This window comes from Synchiropus splendidus, chromosome 1 (genome assembly GCF_027744825.2).
Source record: "Synchiropus splendidus isolate RoL2022-P1 chromosome 1, RoL_Sspl_1.0, whole genome shotgun sequence".
NCBI lineage: Eukaryota > Metazoa > Chordata > Actinopteri > Syngnathiformes > Callionymidae > Synchiropus > Synchiropus splendidus.
The window spans coordinates 52,665,170-52,687,455 of record NC_071334.1 but is presented as its reverse complement, the minus strand read 5'-3'; the positions used below and the strand labels follow the sequence as shown (position 1 = coordinate 52,687,455).

Here is a 22,286-nt window from a genome sequence, read left to right as displayed (position 1 = left end):
ATTCAGAGCTGGACACGCACCGGGCACCTCTTCACTTCTGGAGAGACGTCACTCACTCGGCAACCCCTCCCACATGCAGCGGCCACACACATAGAGGAACAGTGCACCTGCAGCAGACACTCTACATTCACTCCTACAAAAGACTATTTTAAGGCTTGGAACGCGTTATTTATTTTTCCATTCATTGTAATGGGAAAAATCGATTCAGATTTTGAACAATTTGCTTCTCGAACGGCTGTCTGGAACGGATTGTGGTCGAGAACCGAGGTACCACTGTATATGGGTGTAATTCTTGCATCTCAGAGAGAGTACATTTGAACATAAAATGACTAAAATAATTTATTTGGTTGAGACTACTGACTGCAGTATACCGTCTAAAGTGCATGCACACAACTCAACATCTATGACATACAGACCACCTCACCTTGTACCAGCCAGGATATATGGTTTCCACTCTGCACTAAAATAACAGCTCACATTGAAATAACAACCTGCTCATGAGTTACCCACAACTCAAAACAACAGGATCTCAAATGTAAATCTGGATTAAATAAGTGGTGTTTTCATAGTGGTTCATTGTGTAATGTTGTCAACTTTGACAGCCGATCTTCTGGAGAGACTGTGTAAAACCTGCTTGGCCAGAATCCTTGGCATGAGTCACACACCAGGAAAGACCGTTAACATTCTTATAGATATATGATATACATAAGAGAGCCATAGGGAAACGGAGGCTACATCTGATCATTAATATGTAGAGCATGGAGGGCCAGTATTACATATCCTCATCATGTCCTGATTGGTCTTGAGTCATCCAAAATTAGACAGAGGGAATATTTCGGGATGTTTGGTCACACCAACATAACACAGATCCAACATATATTTGAAGTGCCAGATCGTATTAAGAAACTAAACTCACTATTGGGGTCGGCATCCACCCTACATCCTTATTTACAGCTACAGTTAGTTTCTGTGACTTGAGTGGACAACCACCGACGCGAAGACAGACCTTTGCAGATTCGAAAGTCGGAACCTTCGTGACGTTTTGAAACACCGGTAACATTATTCTCCATCTGCAATGACAGCTGAGCTAACGCTGCAGTTGCTAGTCTGTATATGGCTGTCAAACAGACCAAGCCCACCGTCTGTCTGCTGTCAGCCACAGACTGAACAGACGCCCCTGTCTCGTCACAGCAGCGTCGAAAAACGAGCAAAAACCGCGAGTTCGTACACTAAAGAGAAGACTTGCAGGTTACCTTGGTTTGCGTTACCTGTCCTGTCCCAACGAGGTGTCACACACACACAAATATATCAACCTTCTCTTCGTCCCATTTTCTTCTTCTACTACTGATTTAGTGATAGCGCTGCATTTTACTTTGCTGCCATCTGGTGTTCCGGATATTGTAACTGCGCGTTAGAAACCAAACGTATTATATTATATTATATTATATTTAGTGCTGTCAGTCGATTAAAAAAAATCGAATTAATTACACGATTTTGTAATTAATTAATCGAATTAATCGCATTTTATGTAATGTTATGAGTTCTAGAATATTAAAAAAAAATTTAGTGTATGACTAATCAGTTTAACACAGTAAGAAGAGAAGATTTAAAATCCTTTTTTTTTTTTATTGATGAACTGTGTGCTTCATAAATAAAATCCAAAAGTAAAGGTCAAGCACATCCGCAAACCAGTTAGGCCAGGTGCCTTAATCCAAATTGTAAAACAAATACAGCAATACAGTTAAATAAATAAAATAAAGCTGTCTTCAAAAATGTAAAACAAACAGCCATACAGTCAAATAAATAAAATAAGACTGTTTTCAAAAATGGAATACAAATACAGGGATTCAGTTAAATAAATAAAATGTAAAACAAACAGCCATACAGTCAAATAAATAAAATAAGACTGTTTTCAAAAATGTAATACAAATACATCGATTCAGTTAAATAAATAAAATTCTGAAATAAAATAAGGCTGTCTCAAATAGGCACTCAATAAAGCAATTAAAAAATGAATAATAGAAATACAACATGCCTCTAAATGAGGCAAAATGAAGAACCATTGACACTCATAATAAATTGCATAAAATTTTTTAACGCTAAAATGCGGCTTAAATAATTAATTAAACGGTTTAAAATGACAGCACTAAATGTTTTATATTATATTATATTATATTATATTATATTATATTATATTATATTATATTATATTATATTATATTATATTATATTATATTATATTATATTTCTATAAATATAAGATTAGCCTGAGTAATATGTATTCGGGGCCAGGATCCTTTTTGTAGTGGTATTAATCGGTAAGCATATGTGTGTAGTTGCCTTTTTACTCCACCAATGAGGTTTTGTTCATGTCTGCAACATTGCAAGTTCTGAACAAGTATCAATGAAATTGAGGAACAGATGATGTTTACATCATGACCATCTGGATCCCGTGGACTGTAGATCTGATGCCTTTACTAGGTAAGCAAGTTGCCACCTGCTGTTTCTCATACAATCGCTGATGTCAACTCCGTTTCAAATGCTCAAACATGAATGTAATTATATGGATAAAACAAATGTAAGGCGGAGGTCAGCCCTCTCTGAGTGCTCATCTAGTTGTGAATGAACCACGTTTAACATGGTTAAGACTTGCGTCCTGTCAACAACGCTCCTGCAAAAAAAAAAACAAAACAATGACAGACTTGTGACATCAGGTCAAAGAGACGTCAATTCCTGGATGGCAGTTAATCGCACTTCCAAACCGGATTTCTAAAAAAGACACAGGGGCTGGCGAAAAAAAAAAAACACCGGAATGAGGAAATTGACCAACGCCAAACAAAGTTGTCCGATGCTGATAACCACTGAGGCGAAAGAGACAGAGGTCACTCCAGTCAAGCCATCAGCTCGCCTCGCATCCTCCTCCGACTGGCGGCAGCCTCCATCCCCCCCGACATGTCTCTCCTCCTGGTCACCGTCTTGTCCTCCCTGATCGTGCGGGACTCGGAAGCGTGGGGCGCCAACGTCAAGTATGCGGTCAACTGTCCGGACAAGTGCAACATGGAACTGTGCGGCGGAACGCAGCGCTGCTCGCGGACGGTGGTGGACGACTGCGGCTGCTGTCAGGTGTGCGCAGCCGGCAGAGGCGAGCACTGCTACCGCACGGTGTCGGGGATGCACGGGGTGAAGTGCGGACCTGGATTGTTCTGCCAGTTCAAGGATGAGGACGATTATGGCGATGAATATGGCATTTGCAAAGGTACATCATGACTGTTTCATCATCATTCTGTCTCATTTTCTGGACGCACAACCCGAACCATTGTCACTTCTGCTAGACTTTTCTTCATAATAGATCTCTCTTTTTCTGGCAGAGTGCTTGTACGGATCTTGGGGGGTCGAGTGTCGCAAGACCTGCAACTGCAAAGGTGGCATCTGTGACAGGGAGACAGGTGCCTGTCTTACCCTGAAATTCTTTGCCAAAATTGCTGGCAAGCTGAAGACTGAGCCACAAGCAGGTAAGAACACAAGTGTGAAGTATAAAACCACCTTCCTGTGTGTAGATGAAAACACAAAACTGGGAGGACACGACTTAATTCCTGAGGATTCAATTAAGAATAATGTGATTGTCACAATATTTCTAAATTATGAGAGTATAATAATTCATTTATTCATTAAAAAGACACTCAAATTGTTTGACAATGTTGTCATTAAACAATGCCATATAAAAAAATAAAAATAAAAAAATCAAACAAAAAGACTGGTTTATAGCAGAAAATATTGTTCGGGACACATTCATTTATACAAGTGATCCAAAGGAAGACCCCGAGTTAATACAACCATTCAATGATATTATTTATGTCTGCTTTCTTCAACTGGCTAAATGCCACTTTTGCTCAGGTGCGGATGGAGGATCAGGAGAAGTCCAAGAAACGGACCCTCGCCCGGACAGATCCACCGCACCCAAGTGGAACCCTCGCTGACTAAACACAGACGCAGCCTGAATATTCTAAATGTAGCATTAACTTATAAGCAAACCAAAATGTCTATTTTGTTATGTTCAGATATGCAGATTTTTATAGACTGTGAACATTTTTTTTCTTTAACTCATGCAGTTATTCACTTGATTTTTTTGTTTGTTTGTTTTTGTTTGCTTTCATTCTCACCAGTGTTCACTCATTCATTGTGCCTTCATGAATAACAAACGAGAGCAAGACATCTGACAACATCAGAAAAGTTGTAAGGATTATTCTCAAAATTAAAAAGTCATAACCTGCTACTGCTGTCAGACTCTTTATTTAAATTTATTTTATTAAATTTTATTTCAATAGAGTAATTAAAAAAAAATAAAGTGTAACTGTCACTGTACAATTGGAGCTTGGTGTTTACATGTATTTCATCTCACTGAATGAATTTGGGAGGCCTGGACAAGCAGACCATAGTTGATGAATGAATAAAAATTTGCTGCTTACACAAAAATTCCTATTTTCATAATAATAACAATCATAATAACAGTAATTAACATCGTCAAAATTAACGTGAAACATGTTGACCTTAGTCACTCTTTTTGTTTGTATGGCCAACAGGATCCATGTGTATCCATCCCTGCTGTAGTACGCGGCAAACAGACCAGGGAGCACAGCAGCAATGAGCAAAGTTGAGCAAAGATGAAAGGCTGACATTTTTAAACTATGGTGACTTCTATCATTTGTGTCTCTCGTGAAATAGTGCCGGTCCTTACACCACCAGTTCCCGCAAAGATCACTCTTGTCAACTACATTCATGTAATGTTCCTACACTGAAGTACTGCAACAAGGTGTCTGTCCTTCCCATCTCCACCTCAGCTATGAAGGGCACTTTTTCATTCAACCCACAGGTTTGTACGAAATGTTTACGTTTGACACCGGGACATTCGCTGAAAAAGAGAACAACACAGCACGCCTGCATGACACTCAGGCACCAGGTACCTTGATGCTGTTAAGTCCAACACATTTGGAAGTTAAAATCACTTGCAGCTTCACTTCGTCATCGATCCAGACATGAGCATCAGTTCCAGGTGCATTCTCCATCGTTGTTAGGCTGCTTTTCAGGCATGCGTTTACAGTGTTGTGATACCATATAATTATATTAATAATAATAACGGTTAATATGTTTCAATTCCGCACAATATTTCCATTCACTTTAATGATTTCCATTTCAAAAATAAACAGACCTAATGTATGCATACTGTGTATGTATCTATTGGATACTGGCTGACTGTTCAGCTGACTTCAGTGTACCGCGTATGAGAGTTTGTAGTTCTCTTAGGGAAACAGATGGGATGTCATGTCCAAGTAGGGAATAGGATTGTGCCTCAAGCTCACTTGGGTCATACGTGGGTCATAGTTGGGTCATAGAGGTAACGGTAGAACTGGGCATGAGCTTGATTTCTCATTGACACGATTATGTCAAAATAAGGCCCTTTGTTTTGACAGAAACATATCAAGATGGTGCAAAACCATCTGAAACAGAGCCCCTCTGCGCCATTCCCTGTATACACGGAGAACAACTCCACACAGAGAAATCCTCCATGCGACGCGCACAGGACTTGGTGGTAAAAGTCCAGATGTGAAAAGGAGATTCCAAATATCAGAATGCAGTGAGTTATTATGACTACAATTTAATACTATTAAAGGGATAACTATAAAAAGTCTTTTTAGACTTTTTATAGTTAAAAAGTCTTTATAGACCTTTTTTATAAAGACTTTTTATCAATAGCGATTGAAGACTGCTGTCGTCAGTCTTCAATCGCTATTGATTATTGTCCTTTTATTTGACAAAGAGAGCCCAAGCTCAGTAACCACATACTATGCTAAATCCACACCAAATGTGTTGCTATGTGCCCCATCTCTGACTTGGGCTGCAACGTGGTTCGTGCAGTATTTAGCCTGTTTATTTCCTGCACTTCCTGACACCTGTGAAAATGTCCCTTCTTCCTGTTGTTGTTGTGTCTGCTCAGCGCAGGAATTCTAAAGCAGAGACTTTTTTTTTTCTCAAGTGACACTAAAAAAGCTTGGAATTTTTCAGTGTCACACCATTCCACAGAACCACTTCCACTTCTGAGAGGTGGCTTCCTGTGTGTGCTATTTTAATGAGCATTGAAACATCTAAATATAGCAACTGATAAACTACTTTTTCAAGTCATATTTCTATATATCCATGATCATACTAACTTATACCATGTTTATTATTCAATAAAATATTTTATGTAGTCATAAATAATGCCAAAATTATAACTATTTAATTAACCACTGTGATTATTCTTAAATAATTGTAATTAAATTCAATTAATTAAAACTTTTCTTGTGGGATTGATGATTTTATATTTTCATATTTAGTTTTAATCCACCAAAAAAATAAACTTTACAATTATCACACACCAAAACTATATATATGTACAAATATAATTTGATTTTGTATGAATAACATAAGTTGTGTGCAACTTTTTTGAAACGCAACTTGTTTATAATCGATCGACGAGTGTCCTGAACTTCACACCATGGCAAGACTTAAGGTGACAAACACGCATAACAGGTATGGGAGCTGCTGTGTACAAGGAGTCCTCATAAAATGTTCCTCTTGTTCCCCAGAGAACTGACAGGCCAAGGCCCTGAACCAAACAAAGGGTCCTTGAAAATAACAGGAAGGAGTTGGTGAGAAATACCCTTCATCTGACTCCCTGAGCACGTCACTGCCGCCTCCTCAGAAACAAAGGTGCGTGAACAGAGTAGTAAATAACACTGATTTACTGCAAATAGATGTTTACACTTTGGCCGGACATCAACAGGTTGTTTATTGAAGCGGATGAGTGGCAAAGGTACTTGCTGACATTCAGACAGGTCAAAACTGTATGATTAATATTTGAAGGTGGTCTTCATATTTTAGAGCTTCTGTCAAGGTGATATTTTGATTTTTTTCAACTTTTAATTAAAAGACACAAAAACAGATTTAGACAACCGACCCATTCGGGACGTCCCAGACTTTTCTATTTATACAGTTTTTCTTCTTCACACTGATCCTCAAAGACCTGAATGTAAAGATTCTGTAGAGAAGTCTGGAAACAGCATACTGACCCCTGGAGGGCATTTTAAGTCAGAAGTTAACAAAATATTTCAGCCATATTTACTGTCACTCTGTTTCAGGGTTACATGATTTTTTTTGTCAATAAAGTAGTATAGTATTAACCCTAACCCTAAGCATAACCTTAATTCAATCGCAAGCACAACTGTAAATCTGTCACATTACTATTGAGAAGTTCAACATTATTTTATCATATCATGGCTATGAAAATTATACTCTGACTGTTTTTGTTGAATTATATATATATATATATATATATATATATATATATATATATATATATATATATATATATATATATATATATATATATATATATACATATATATATATATAAACAAAAAGGTGTTTGCTTAGTGTCGTCTATTCCGTATATTTTAATATATCTATAATAGAATTTAGATAGACAGGTGCCACAGTAACACTACAGTATTTTACTTTTTCACGAGTAAAATTTCGTTGCAGCAGAATCAAGGTTTGTTTGAAGGTGTTAAGTAGGTGACTTTTCCTAAATCACCACTAGGGGGAAGAATAGCGCCGTGACTATTATCCCTGCCGATTCATTCTGTCCCACCCAGTCATAATGTTAGAGACTCCAGTGGCTGAATGGTTCCTACAATTTCAGCCCTATTTCCCAATAAACGTTCTAACAAAGTACTAGGACACTACCTGAATTGCATGGTCGGTGTATAATGCCACATAAGTTGTTGTACACCGACTTCTCCTTTGACTTGTTTCCTCTGATCATTGCCAAGTCTGTGGTACAGATAGAATTGATCACAGCTTTATAGATTTTATTGAGTTGGTCTGACTGGTGTACAAAACACATAATAAAAGACAGTTGCTTCATGTTACTTTTTTTTTTTCCACCGTCCTCCATTGTAAAATCTGACCCTGAGGACATGACAAAGCAACATTCCTCCGTGAGATGTTTTCCTGATCTGAGCAGAAGTCACCCACTGTCCTTTGAACGACGAGGCCATGAGAACAGCATGACCAGTGAGAACACACTGATTCCCAGACGTCTGCTCATCCGCTCTGATTTCATGAGTTATCTTGTCTCCAGCAAACGTCCACCCGAGTGTCTCATGGGAGTAAAGATGCAACTCCCCTTTGTTTACAGAGGACCACTTATTTAGCAAGGTCACAGCGCTTCATGCTCAGCGTTCCTCGGCCCGCTAATATAACAGAACACGCTGAACGATGGATGAGCACAGATGGCCACTCCTGTTTACTGCACGGTTCTCAGGATCAGCTAAAGGAGACTTTGATTTCGTAGAGTGCTCTGATACTTAAAAGTAAGATTGGGTCTGTGACACTGCAGAAAAGTGGCAAATGCAGGACAGGCCTCTGAAGTTACTGACGCAACGTGTGTCAAGATAGAAAGACATTATAAGGTGTGCAGCCTCCAATCGTCCTCAGAGGGTTTCACTCACTTGCTCACTCAGGCAGTCGAAAAAGGAAAAGTTCAAGTTTGTTGGTGGAGTCATATTTACAGCAGCAGTGAAGGAAATAGCGACGAAAACTCAATGCCATGGTTTTGCTTGACAGCTGATGCTGATACACTTCTGACACCGACATGCTGTTACCCACAGTCTGTGCCAGTATTTATTTTGTTTTATGTTTATTATGTTAACCTCAAAAATTGCTGCAGTACATGATGGGATTAGGACAGTTAATTGCCGGCCATAAATGTCCATATGTGGCCCTGACTGTTTCAAAAGAGGAGTGCAATTTATATTGAAGGTCATAAACTAAAATAAATGACTTTTTTAGAAGCATTTTCAAAAGTGACCTGCATTTAAATGATGAATCCTTAGAAGAGTGTTGGGATGTTTAACCATCTATCATAGAAACCTATACAGAACTAGCATCTTTTATCCAGCGTCTTCCTTTTTTAGTCGGCTGGAGAAGTGTGAAGTGTGAGGTTAGCTCAGGGCTGGGCAATCACATCTCCTGTGACCGTTGAGTCAAACCCGAACAATGGAAGGTAAGAGAAAATAGGAAACAAAAATTATTACGGTTTAAAAAATAAACAGAAAATGTTGGTCTGTTGTGTTTTATTTAATTTAAACCACATTCATTTTAAAGATTGACAATGTGTGTCATGTATTTCAAAACCCACTTTCAATTCTGGTGTATTTTAAGGGGCGTTTGACCCTTGCACCAACCAGTGGACGTCCACCTCTTCATTCCCAATATCATGTCCTCTATCCCCAATGGACACAGATTTCAGAATTTTGTTTTTAACTGGGCGGCACATAGACCAATTTTCACCCTAAGATTTGATTTTATGGATGTAATTACTCTGGTTGCTTTTGATTCCTCCGCTCAGAAATGAGTTATTTTTTTTCCAGATGGCAGAATAATGTGACAGGACAGGGTCCAGGGATGCAGTGATATTGCGCTCTGCATCTGTCTGTTGGTGATAATATGACTTAATAATGACTGCAGTTCTGCTCATTACAAAATAAATCTTCTTCAGCCCTGCAGCTGTGACAGAAAATTCTCTCATCAACATTGTCGGGCACCACGTAGCTACGCTTCATTTATTGGACTTAATATGAAATCACATTGGCAGAGTCATTCACAGACTTCAACATTTGGGAAATAGTCAAGTTAAGTGTTGGTAATGTTTTTGATGGACTCAATTCTGGAGCATGTTTAAATCTTTCATTTAAAATATGTAGAGCCGCAGGATTTCAACATTGGATTGCACAAGACCGCCCAGAAGACCTTCCTTTCACAAGTCAACCCCACAAAATTACAAAAATTTCTATCAAATGTTAAGCCTTTAACTTGATATTTGCTTCTGGAAATTGTGTGTGGTTATAATGATTCACCTTTTGTTTGAGAGCTTGGAGGCTCAGATCTTCAACAAAGTTAATCCTCAAGTCGACACTTCATCATGGACAAGACAATGATAGTTACTGAACTATATAAATCTGTCTATCTTTTAGATTTCTGTATGAATAATGAACTGATGATGGAGTTTCTGTTGTATATATCCTTGATTTTCCAAACCATGTTTCACAGCCTCAAAAACACATCAACATGAAATGTGTGGTTGGAGACGTGTCTGAGTTAGGATGACTGTTCTGACATAGTTTGGAGGGAAAATACAGTATTTTGGGGGGTGGGTTGTCTCACATGCAAACAAGACGCACTTTCCTCCTGTGTGTATTCAGCTGATGTTGCACCAAAGTGAGGAGAGAGTCATTGAATAAATGTTTGCTGAAGTATGTGGAGTCAGTGATGTCATCCTCCCCAATCCAAAGAGATTCTGTTTTTAGCTGCTGAATCAAATTTTTAAAAACGAATCAAAACTCTATTAACAGAGAATACAAAACAGTGAATATTGGGTTTAGGTAGCTACGCACTGCTGTGCTCAGTCAGGATTACTCATCTGAAGACTTCCTCAAACATGCTCTCTCTCACACATCCCCCCTCCCTCTTTCCTTTCCCTCTGTAACCAACACTGTGCTCCGACTCAGTGTGAGCGTCTCACCAGCCGGGATGACTGTAAGCATTGCATTGGCTGCAGTGTTGGAAGAGTGTGCGAGTGAGAGTGTGTGTGCTTGTCTGAGAAAAGCCTAATGCAACTGGTGCCGACCGTGACAGTCATCCGGTCCACGGCGGAGACTTTGCTCAGCTCTGCTTGGACCAGACGGAGGTAAAGTTTATCACTGCTTATTTGAGCATCTGCTCAGTCAATCCAGCCTGAGGACTGAGGAGAGGATAGAGGACGACAATTTCAGCCTCGCTCAGGACAAGAATTGATGAGTACCTGTCACTGGATTTGGATTAGAGCATCGCGAGAAGTCTGAGCAAAGGGATTCAAGTTTATCAAGGAAGGTGAGCTCACATCTTTGCTCCAATGAACGTGTCTGAATTTTTGAGAATTCTCGACCCCACACGCAAATATACAGACATTTGCATCCGCAGTGTTACTTTTACAAGGCTGAAAATGTCTATTTATGTATTCATGTGCATGTGCGCCATCTGCGTTACTCAGCAGCTTAGCAGAGGAACTCATGATCATTTCCAGGGTTTATTATAGAGCTAATGATTTAATGGTCTGAGAATATGCACCGATCTTATTTCAACAATCAGAGCGCATCCAGCGACGTCAACAAGAAACCTGACAGTGAGATGAAAGGGTTTTTTTTGTGGTGTTTTAACCAGTGCATGACTACTTTCTGACTTTTCCATCCCAAGGGAATGAATGACCGAATACAGTTGATGTTCAGTGTAAACTCACAAGGAGGGAGTAAATCATCAGCCATGTTGAACCAAGGCTCACAACTTGAAAGCACACAGTAGTGACTAACACGGCTGCGTTAACATACTGTCAAGAACTTAGTCAGGCAGCAGTCAGCAGTGCATAGGCTTGTTTTCATGCAGCTACTTTTAGCATCTTATTGCTGCTTCCATTACATCATAAAGACAAAGGCACCGGCTCAACATCGCTGCTCCCTTTTCATTTTCTGTATCAACTAACCTCAGGTTTAAATCTTGAAAAGTCCTTGAGTCACTCCAGAGATTATATATCGATATATGTATAATTGGAAATTCTGCTAAGGCAAAAGACAACAGGCTATTTGATAGTTCTCATTCAATACCAATATTGCTGCATTTCTGGCGATAAGGAATTTGAATGCTACTTTGGGTATTAGCTGGTGCACAATGACATCCAACGCAGTCTCCAAACGCATCAGCTGGGTCCAGCAGTGGTACAATCTGGGGTGCGAGACCAGAGGAGAGAAGCTTCTTGTCGGATTCCTAGAGTTCTTAATGTTTGTGGATGGAAGTAAACATGACTAGAGGCACTACAGCCTGCTTCCTCAACAGACACGCATGGTAAAAGACTGGTACAGTTGAGAGAAAGTCTGAGATGTGTGTTCATCATCAAGTTTGGTCGTGTGTAGAAAGTAGATAACAGATAGATCGAATGGCTTTTTATGATGATAGGACATCAACAATATAACACATCTGCCATCGCAACAGTGTGTGGTAATGCATGTGTCAGAATGATGTACTCAACACTGGGTAGAGTGTCAATAATACAAGATCCACTGGACAAATCTGTGCGCATCTCTGCCAAGGAGCTGACAACCTTTATGAGACACAACATGGAGTCAAATGAATACAACTACTCCCATGATTCATGAATGAAGTTGGCTTGGCTCTAAAAGGAAGTCTCTTGGCAGAGAGGTTCACCTGAGATTGATCTATTTAGTGACTTGTTTATATTCTGTTAAGACACCACAGCCTTCTCTAATCCGGAGGGAACTTTCAAACTTGATACATCATCAGCATTTACTGACAATTTTGTACTGACAGGCTACTTTGCTACCAGAAGAAAAAACAATTCAGCAGAGTAATAACAATACACATTAACACAAAACAAATCTACTAATCACATAAAAAAAAGTTTACAAAACTCTCCCAGCACAGAAAGTCCACATTGGAGACACTTTAGACTTGAGACAATATAAAAAAAAATGAACCAACTAAACACCCAGAATAATGGCACATCTCATGGTCTTGTTTGACCGGCGTTGCTAAAAGCAAACGCTGTGGGGGTGCTTGCTGCAGATGGTGAGACAGTTGAATTTGCCGTCCAAAACATGGGCCTCATCTGGTTTGCAAAGACCCAAATGAGAAGGGAACGTAATTATATTTGAATTAATGAGCAAGATGTCTGTCAGCGCTTGCAACTACACCGAGTCTGTGAGCAGCAGTTAAATATAGAGGCCAAAATGGAAGTAGGAAACTGGATATCCAATTGGCTTTTTTCCCCACACCTGATAGGTTCAAGGTAAAGATGACATGACAACAAAGACGACATAAGCTGAGATAAAGAACAGAAGATACGACGACCCCAGAGTGCCGGGAATGTGTACAGTTCACAGGCTGTGCTGCTGGAAAACCCAGGGATCAGGTTCCCCGTGTCAGCTGCTGCACTCGGCTGTTCCCAGGTTTGACTCGGTGATATCTGTCCAATGGAACATGAGGGGATTGAATCATGCTGGACTGACAGTTCAGCAGAAATAAGGATAAGAGCTATTGGAAAATGTCGCGGTCAGCTGCACATAAAATGTGCCTTGGGCTCTGCAGTCTTGAGGTCTTCAGGTAAATGATGGCCACTTTCAAATAATGCAGGTTGAATCATGCATGAAGGAGCAGTTGAGGAAAACAAAATGAACTTCGAACAGATTCAAGCAGATTCATGAGCCACCCTTCCACTGGACGTGTGATGAGGAGTATTACCTGGTCACCTCTAAGATGACATCACAAAGGTGGCATCATCCTCATGGTAATGTCGGAATATAAACCTGTCAGTTTGCAATACATTAAAGGTAATCATGGTGCATTACAAACTCCATCATTGCCAAATGTTTCTGACATGAAGATGTGAGATAGATATCGGTTGTCTGAGTTGTTCTCCTCCTGGAGAGTCAAGGGTTTGTGTACATTGAACCAGAGGATTTACCTGTGACCCGTGTCTGACCTTCAGCACTTGTTGGATCTGGTGAATCAGCTGGGATAAGAATACAAAATTCCTGGTACAGTGGCGTGGTACTCTGCAGAAAACTGATGGAATACAATCCACAAGTAGAAAAAAATGTTGCTGGTCTTGTTCTGGAGTGAGAAAAGAATGGGTTTCATAGGCAATTGGTGTGGATGTTGGGGTGAATGGTGTTGAGTTGTCATCTACTGTATCACAACTCCGAACTGTTGGGCACACATTGATGATAAGCACACCCGGGATATGCCCAATCTCCATTCTTCTGAAGTGGACCTGGCACGCAGAGCAATGAACAAATGAAAAACAATGTCACTATTCTGGACTGGGAATGTCTCTCGATCCTAGGGAAGTCTGGCAGCCCTATCATATGAACCACAAATGGGATGGACAAATCCCACAAATACGATCCTTTCTGTGCCGGTAAATATGTAGTATACAGACGGACGATTGGACAGAGACGTGTTGGCTTTTATCAGACCACACTCACCATGTGACACGTGAGTGAGAAAGAGGGGTTTAATGGGTGCATCATCCAATGTGCCAAATCCAGGCGCAGACCAAATAAACTCTGACTCATCAGGCTGGTTCATACAGGAAGGCCTCATAATTTCAGACAAAAAAAAATGACAAGTTTGATTCCCTAATCCATGATTCATCCATTCACGTGACTAACCGTCGAGTGTGGGCGGTGTAGCACTGCAAAAAAAAAAAAAAAGAAAAACTCACCGTAACAACATTTAATCACCTTAATTGTGTTTGTGTGCACACAGGATCTGTCTTCACAAAAGCCTCTCTCCTCCATCTGCGACCTAACCCAATCTCTTCCTCTTTCACTTCCTGTCCGGATCACAGACACATGCCCTCCGCTCAACTCTTGAAGTCTAACAGAAACAGTTGGGTAGCAGCTTCAGCGACGGAGGTTATATTTGTCTTTAACACATGTGGGTAACTGAGGCCCCACTGTTGCTCAGAGATATTTAAAGGCTTTACAGCACAAACTGGAAATGTGAAAGTTCTGGTTTCCAGTTCGCCATGTTTTGGCTGGCTGATGCTGTCTGAGGGAGAATTGAGAGGTTTACTCGAACAAGAAAAATGTTCTTTTTATTTGGATTTACAATGACGGTTGATCAGCCGCCAAATAAACTGGCTTCTTTTGAGGAAGTGGAATGTTTGGAAACACAGCAAAAACCTTCACATGGTTAAAAACAACTTGTGTCAGTGTTCATGTTAAACATTTGGATATAGCATCCTAAGCTTAAATGCATGAACGTTATTGGTTACACATAAGTTCTCCATAAGTTCTGGTCTATGACGCATTATTTAATACATTCATAAGACATCATGATGCATTTACAGTATAAGGCTTTATGAAAGTATATATATATATATATATATATATATATATATATATATATATATATATATATATATATATATATATATATATATATATAGACTTGAATTTATGTTGCCCATAAATCTCCTAGGTTGCAATGAAATAGGCTGAAGGCGTTGGTCTGTGTAAATGGGGAAACACTCAGTGATGTTCAACACCACAGACAGGAAGGAGCAATAAATCCAAATTTCACTCATTCCCTTGCCACTATTTTGACCAACCACTTCCCGTGGTCAGAGAAAATATTCGGCTGCTGTCTCAAACCAACACCAGGACCTTTGGCAGGTTTTGGCAGTTATCCACATCATCTCATCCGAGGGGAACCAGATGGATCTCCCCGAGTGTAATTTGCTCCAAGTAGAAGTCTGCTCTTCTTACTTCAATTCAAAGAGGGCTGTCTGAAAGCTCCCCAGCATTTCTGTCTGATGTCAGCCTCACTACTTACCCAGATGGGAAAGCAAATAGTCTGAGAGAGCAGCAGAAGTCCCTGATGTGGCGAGACCGACTCTGAATAGGCAATATCCTATTTCAGATGCTTTACAATCTCATCAAAGACCCTTTTAATGTCAGACCTCTAGGTATCATATATAATATATTACTTAACTCTATCACAAGATTTCATGTCATCTATCCATCTATCTATCCATCTATCTATCTATCTATCTATCTATCTATCTATCTATCTATCTATCTATCTATGTATCTATCTATCTATCTATCTATCTATCTATCTATCTATCTATCTATCTATCTATCTATCTATCTATCTATCTATCTATCTATCCATCTATCTATCTATCTATCTATCTATCTATCTATCTATCTATTTATCATCTCCAACAATGTTTTGACTTCACACTCAAGTATCTATTCGCTGAGGTTCGCATTTACCAATTGGCTTTTGCTTCGTGTTTATTCTGTATGAATTACACAAAGAAACTACAAAGTGGTGACTTGATAAAAGCAAGCATCAGATATAAACCCAAGAAGAATTTCCCCAAAACAACACACAAATGCATCAACACGCTCAGATACACACAAGCGCAAGAACGATGAGCAGGAAGTCAGGAACGACTACCATGGGGCTGTAGGAAACCATAGTTTATTGGCAAATACTGAAAGCGGATCCCCATTGACAACCATACTGGACTACACAGCTGAAGTAGCATCTGTTTGAAGTATGTCCTTGACAACACAAATAGATTTTCTCGTTTTATTTTCTATTCTGTGGAGCAAAATGGCTTTTTTAGTGAATTTTTTCGAGCAAGTTTAGTGAAAATAGAAACATTTTACATTGTAGAAAATATATATTCTATTATATTTTAGAATAACCTGTCAATTCCTGAACTTAAAACCTATTTTGTGGAACCAAGAGTTTTCTCCCTACTAAGATATGATACTCTGAACTGCGATCTCCAGTGGCCTGATTTGTGGTAGTTTTAGTGTGTGTATTTCTGCATATTGAGTCGCTGCTGTTTACGTTGAAGGTCACGCCGTCTCTTCCCGCTGGTTTCTGAGTTTGGTCAATTTTCATCCCCACTGTGGGAAAACTTCCTCAGAGTTTCTCGACCCAGTATGCAGTGGTGGAGTCAGCAGCTATTCACTGGCAACGCTGTCATGAATTCTTATTGAAAACATGTTGTTAAGCACATTTGTGTGTTTATATTGTAATGAAGTATTTGAAGAAGTGGATGAGCAATCTTTCCGCACTGTCCCTCATATCTCACCCAGTCTCTGTTTCCAGCTGCTTTCGATAAGGAAAAACAGTAACAGAATTGCTGCCATTGGTTATTGACTCACTATTTCTAAGTCAACTAAAATTATATTTCTTCTGTTGAGTTCCTTTCCTTCATTTAAGATAAGAAGGTGCCAACACTGTTTTACAAGGGCACAGTCTGCCGCTTTGGGAAGCTGCGCTGAAACTGCTGAGTCCACAGACAAGTTCGTTGTGATGTCCTCTAAAGGATATTTACATGATCTGAATGTCTTTACCGCTCCAGACTGCCAAGGAGGGGGAACTGTATTTTTTATCAAATGACACTTTGGTCTTCTTGCTTATTATTTGAAGAGTCTATATAAAAAAAATGACGTTGTGCAGCCTCCCGGCAATACTGATCCTTGACCAGATGTTGTCAAAGTCAAATTCGAAACAACCTAAACATGGACATGTTCAGGAATCTTTTTAGCATTTGAAATTTCCCTTATCGTAGCAAGCATCACACATTGTCTTCACAGTCAGCATTTGTTCTGAATCCCATTGGAGACTAATATATAACATGAAGTATGGCGAGATGGGTTTGAAGCACAAACTCAAAACAGTGGTTTGCAATAAGCAAAAGGCCGAAAACAGTGATTGATGAACCTTAAACTGAGTGTATTTCTCAGGACATTGTGATCAGTTATCCGTTTTTTTTCTCGCACTGTTTATGTTGTTCTCAACAAGTAATAAGTAATGTCTATTAATGTTAACAGCAAAGGCTTTGAATTCGCTTGTGAAATATTTGGGTTTTTAATCCAAATATGACACACGCTCAAAAGCCTCCTGGAATACATTGCTTTTCTCAGACTGCATTTGTTTTCACATCATATTGCCACTGTATTTTTGCCATATTAGTAGCAGTACAGTTTCTTCAATAATTTTTAATGTGCACTTAGATTTCTCGTAATCTGGATTGATAGATAGCAGGACAATCGAGAGCCTGCTGACCAGCTGCATCTCCGTCTGGTCTGGGAGCTGCAGTGCATCAGACTGGAAGTCTCTGCAGAGGGTGGTGAGGACAGCGGAGAAAATCACCGGGACCCCGCTCCCTGCCATCAAGGATATAGCAGATATTCGCTGCTTATCCAGGGCACAAAGGATCATCGCGGACTCTACTCATCCAAACTATGCACTGTTCTCCCTCCTGCCATCTGGCAGACGGTTCCGTAGCATCCGATGCAGAACCACCAGATTCAGGAACAGTTTTGTTCCTGGTGCTGTCAGGTTGCTGAACATGGGACAATAGCGGCAATACTGTTTATTTGTTCAATTGTACATCCTCTGGACTGGCACTTATCTATTATTATTTTATTATTATTTATCTATCTATTTATTTTTGGACATTTCGTTTGTTTTTGGAAACTGGAGGCCTCAGACCGAAATTTCGTTGCCATCATATAGTAATATGTTTTGTGCAATGACAATAAAGAAAGTCTAAGTCTAAGTCTAAGTCTAGATTACAACTGTAAACCATATTTCGTCATAAGAAGAATTGGAGCGCTCAGTTTTTGGAGTGTTTCTTCACCATGTACATCTGGAGTGCATTTATCCCTGTCCTGCACGCAGGACTTTGGGCTTCCGACGAGGTTAGCTTTCAGGTCACATGCTTCTAAAACATTTGTGCTCTAATGGAAGATACAATGATAAGAGCCTTCAACTTCTCATAAAGCTTTCTATTTCCTTAGAAAAGGTTTTGTTTGTTCATTCATTTTTATTTTTTTCGAATGTATTTCACCTTCTACATTCACGTTCATTCATTCTGAAAAAGCAGAAATTTATTTTGCATCACGTTGCAAGTCACATTCATTTTCAACTACTGCTTGTTGCTGGGTCAGAAAGCAAGTGCTGTTCATGAAATTCAGTCAAAACCGAGGTCAATCCCACAACAGTTAGTCATCTTAAAATTATGACCAGCACAGAGATGAGTGCACCACAGTATTTAAAGTTTTTGTTTCCACTACTTTTACATACCAGTAGACAGAGAGACAACGTCACACTTGCTAATAATGAGCCATTCAGATTTATGACTTTGGTTCCAGTCGTGCAGGTGCAAGCCAGCGCAGAGGTATGAAAGTACAAGATGACAAACTCAACACACAACCGCTTCCACAACCACAATTCTAAAAAAAATCAACATCTGCTTTGTTTTCTCTCATTTTATAGTGAAGTGATGTCAAATTATGTTTATCAGCTTGTCTCTTGTCTGTCTCTTATATTAAACACTATATTCAATAGTTGCATTTCTCCAATTCCCAGCTGGATCACGTTACATTATTTTGTTTCACATGCTGCACAAACATTGTTTTTTTTTTATCCAGTGCACAGGTTTCTAAAGGTCACAATCTATCATGCAGGGCCAACCAGCCGCAAACTTTTTACTTCAAGTTGTGCTCATTCATATTGTTCTCATTACGTCTCCTGTCGCTGAACAATATTACCCTGGGATTTATCTGAATCCAAGTTACGTGCCCACTTCGTACCAGAGTAGAAAACTGATGAACCAATATCTTTGCTCCGCTCATTGCGAGTCAGCAGAGGATGTCAGGAAATGAATCAATTCTATCTCAAGTATCAGGTTATTTGATTCTAATAAAATAGGTTTGGGGGAACCAACTGTGACTTTGGCTCTATTCTGATACACTGAAACATTGAAACAGCTCAGGAGTGATATATCAGCCACATTGATCTGCTGGTCAGAGACAAGACCATCCGTCCTGACCAATCCGCTGGAATTGGGTCGTCAACCAGGCTAGCTGGGACAAGCTCATCATAATGGTGACTGCAAAAACCCCCCACAAAAAAACTCAGGAATAAAGATGATCTATAAGAATGACAGAAGTGTAAATTGATGCATTGCCTAATAAGACCTGTACTATGTTTGGTGTGGATCATTTCAACACTCCTTTTTTATCTTGTTGTGCGTGACCACAGTGTAAAGTTTATAATCTGGGGGGGAAACATAAAAATGGGTCTGATACTGTAACATTAACCCTTCTCTCCTCAATTGGTGTTGGACATTTCCTGTAAAATGAGATCAAAATAAACGTATTTTAAACATTTTTTAAAGAAGATTATTCACTCACATAGGTATTGCAAGTCATATGTTACGTCATACTACCGGTTTATGGGGAAGTTTTCAGGAATTTCATTTCTTGTTTCAATGAGGAATCAGTGGGAAGGCTGTTGACAGTAAATATCATCATACTGCAGCCCAGCAGGAGCCCCATGGACCAGAAGTTTGACTTGCCTCAACGGGTTAGAGCAGAAACTGTAACGCTGTTCCTGGTATGAACAGAAATTGTCTGAAAAAAATAAGCAAAAACATCTCATCTCGTACATGACTACTGCCCTCTACTCAACCTCAGCACCTACATTTCTAGGACGCTCAAGATGTTGTGGAGAAATGTAAATATTTATGAATAGGAACAAATGTTTTTTTTTCCTTTCATTGTTGGGTTGAACACAGATGGAGGAGCAGGTAAGAGCTGAATGTGATTGAAACGTCAGTGTGCTTGTGTGTGTTGTATCAGGTCCTGTGGTTTGTAGGCGGAAGCCTTCCGTTGGCTGGTCAGTTTGATGCTGACTGCTCAGTGAATGTGAAGCTTGTTGGATAGAAATGTCTGGTAAAAAAAAAAAAAAGACATCTCTTATACTCTTTCCTGAAAAAAATGAAGCTCCATGTTTTAAAAGATTTTGGACAAAAATCACACTGCAGTCTCCTCACTATAGTTTGTTTTTGCTCGATTGTTGTTCACATGGAAAATGATCATGGAATTTACTCATGGTTGATGCAGGACTTTAAACCAGAACTCCTGTTTGAACATGAAGGTTGTGTCTCATGACAAAATGAAATTGTGAAAATAATCCAAGATTCTGCCGGAGAGAAATGGTTTTTGTGAGTAATGTTCTCCCGAATGACAACAAAAGTCGTTGGTTTAATCCACACCAAGTCACGGCGCAACATTCCCAGTGGCTGCGGGATAGTTCTGCAAACAAAACTTGGTATCAGTATTGTTGGCCGACAACAAAAACGAGTGGGAACACGGCGTGCGGCATGTTTGTGCAAGCGCTCGCAAACAAGTCGCACTTTCTCGGACAACGTGCACCAAATCGGTGGTTTTATTAGGAACAAACTGCAAGTGCAGTGCTTGGAGAGGCATCAGGCTGCATCTGGTCCTCATCTGGACCTGTGGCTTGTTTGGACCTTCACCAAGCCACTGAAGCATGGCGCGGCTAAAATTGAACACCAAGTAGTAGCATGCATTAGAGAGTGATGCAAAAGATTAAATATATATATCACTCGTGGAAAGCTCAACACATGTTGAGGTTTTTATGTGGTCATATTCATGCCGAATGAGATTTCAATACTCTTGAAAGAGTCTGTTCTCTCTCAAACATTGATCCAGAAGATGGAAAGTATCAAACTAAATCAATCTTGAGAGCAAGATGGTTATTAGCAAATTACTCTTAAAAAGTAACTTGTAATATGTAGAATTTGTAGTATTGTAACTTCAAAACTTGCTTGTCTGTCCACACGAGTGACAAGATTTTGGAGAAAAATCACATCATACTTTTCCCATTTTTACACAGAAACACTATTTGTTTTGACTGTGAGAAGAGTGTTTACCAAATAAGGTGCCATACTGAACAAGCAGCATCATCTCCTCTGGCAAATGCTCTCCCTAAAAATAGGGTGCTACCTCTCCATGTCCAAGCACATGCAAAATTGGGCATGAGGGTTCTTGGTGTCTTTAGATTTGCAAGACCTTCGCATTTACGTTTGAGACTCTAATTCAGGTTTCTGTCTCTGCAGGATCAGTTTGCTGCGATGGAGGACCAGTGCGTGTCCCCCCAGCGCAGCAGCGGTCAGACCATCTCGGAGGTCCAGAGGCCCGGAAGGCAGAACGTCATCAGGTGTGGCTGGCTCAGAAAGCAAGGTGGTTTTGTCAAGACCTGGCACAGCCGCTGGTTTGTGTTGCGCGGGGACCTGCTCTTGTATTACAAAGACGAGGAGGAGACCAAAGCTCTGGTGAGAAGCAATGACTCATGGCTCACCCTCTAATCTCAGATATCAAACCTAAGACATTTTTCAAAGAATAAATCACCAACAAGGATTAAAAATGCTATTTTTCCATAGTCCCTTGACAGGAGGGCTTTTTGTAAGGCGTGTTTTGAGCATTGTTTAGTGGTCCATTCTGGCGACTGGCAAGCCCCTGTGACCTGCTGTGCACCTACACTGTAGGAGCCTAACACAACTTTGAACATTAACTTTCACATTAGCTTCAGCATTATACAGGATTTATAGTGTGAGAGGTGGGACTGGTGATGCCTGAAAGCCTGTTTTTAGCTCCTGATTTATGTTCCTCCGGGATTGTTTTCCTCAAATCTCAGTTTCAGTTACGGTGTTGCCGCATGTGCGCACCCAACAAAGGCCACCGGATACATTTGGAAAAAATTTGGAACAAATTTAATAAAATATGAAAGTT

The 22,286-nt window shown here is 39.8% G+C and overlaps 3 protein-coding genes across 8 annotated transcripts in view; 2 read left to right on the top strand and 1 right to left on the bottom strand.

Annotated features, from left to right (window-relative positions):
• LOC128762015 (probable E3 ubiquitin-protein ligase HERC1) overlaps nt 1–1,360 on the bottom strand; it is a 41,042-nt gene extending 39,682 nt beyond the window's left edge. For all 6 annotated transcript variants that reach the window (XM_053869812.1, XM_053869754.1, XM_053869791.1 and 3 more), the window contains exon 1: nt 1,254–1,360. The gene's annotated coding sequence lies outside the window, so the exon portion shown is untranslated. The remainder of the gene's footprint in view (nt 1–1,253) is intronic.
• Nucleotides 1,361–2,876: 1,516 nt separating this feature from the next.
• On the top strand, nt 2,877–4,261 carry esm1 (endothelial cell-specific molecule 1). Its single transcript, XM_053852154.1, has 3 exons — nt 2,877–3,256; nt 3,369–3,512; nt 3,895–4,261. Exons 1-3 carry the CDS (start codon nt 2,953–2,955, stop codon nt 3,975–3,977), a joined length of 531 nt encoding a protein of 176 aa, XP_053708129.1. The 5' UTR covers nt 2,877–2,952; the 3' UTR covers nt 3,978–4,261.
• Nucleotides 4,262–10,634: 6,373 nt separating this feature from the next.
• Nucleotides 10,635–22,286, top strand: part of arhgap24 (Rho GTPase activating protein 24) — a 53,849-nt gene continuing 42,197 nt past the window's right edge. Inside the window, exons 1-2 of the mRNA XM_053853452.1 lie at nt 10,635–10,968; nt 21,614–21,829. Coding sequence (XP_053709427.1) covers nt 21,629–21,829 — 201 coding nt within the window. The 5' untranslated portion in view covers nt 10,635–10,968; nt 21,614–21,628. The remainder of the gene's footprint in view (nt 10,969–21,613; nt 21,830–22,286) is intronic.

Bases quoted from the DNA above. Each gene is read 5' to 3' on its own strand.
- esm1 (XM_053852154.1), top strand. From the start codon at position 2,953: ATGTCTCTCCTCCTGGTCACCGTCTTGTCCTCCCTGATCGTGCGGGAC. The intron at 3,257-3,368 runs GTACATCATGAC...TTTTTCTGGCAG, and splicing joins TGAATATGGCATTTGCAAAG to AGTGCTTGTACGGATCTTGG. The intron at 3,513-3,894 runs GTAAGAACACAA...ACTTTTGCTCAG, and splicing joins GAAGACTGAGCCACAAGCAG to GTGCGGATGGAGGATCAGGA.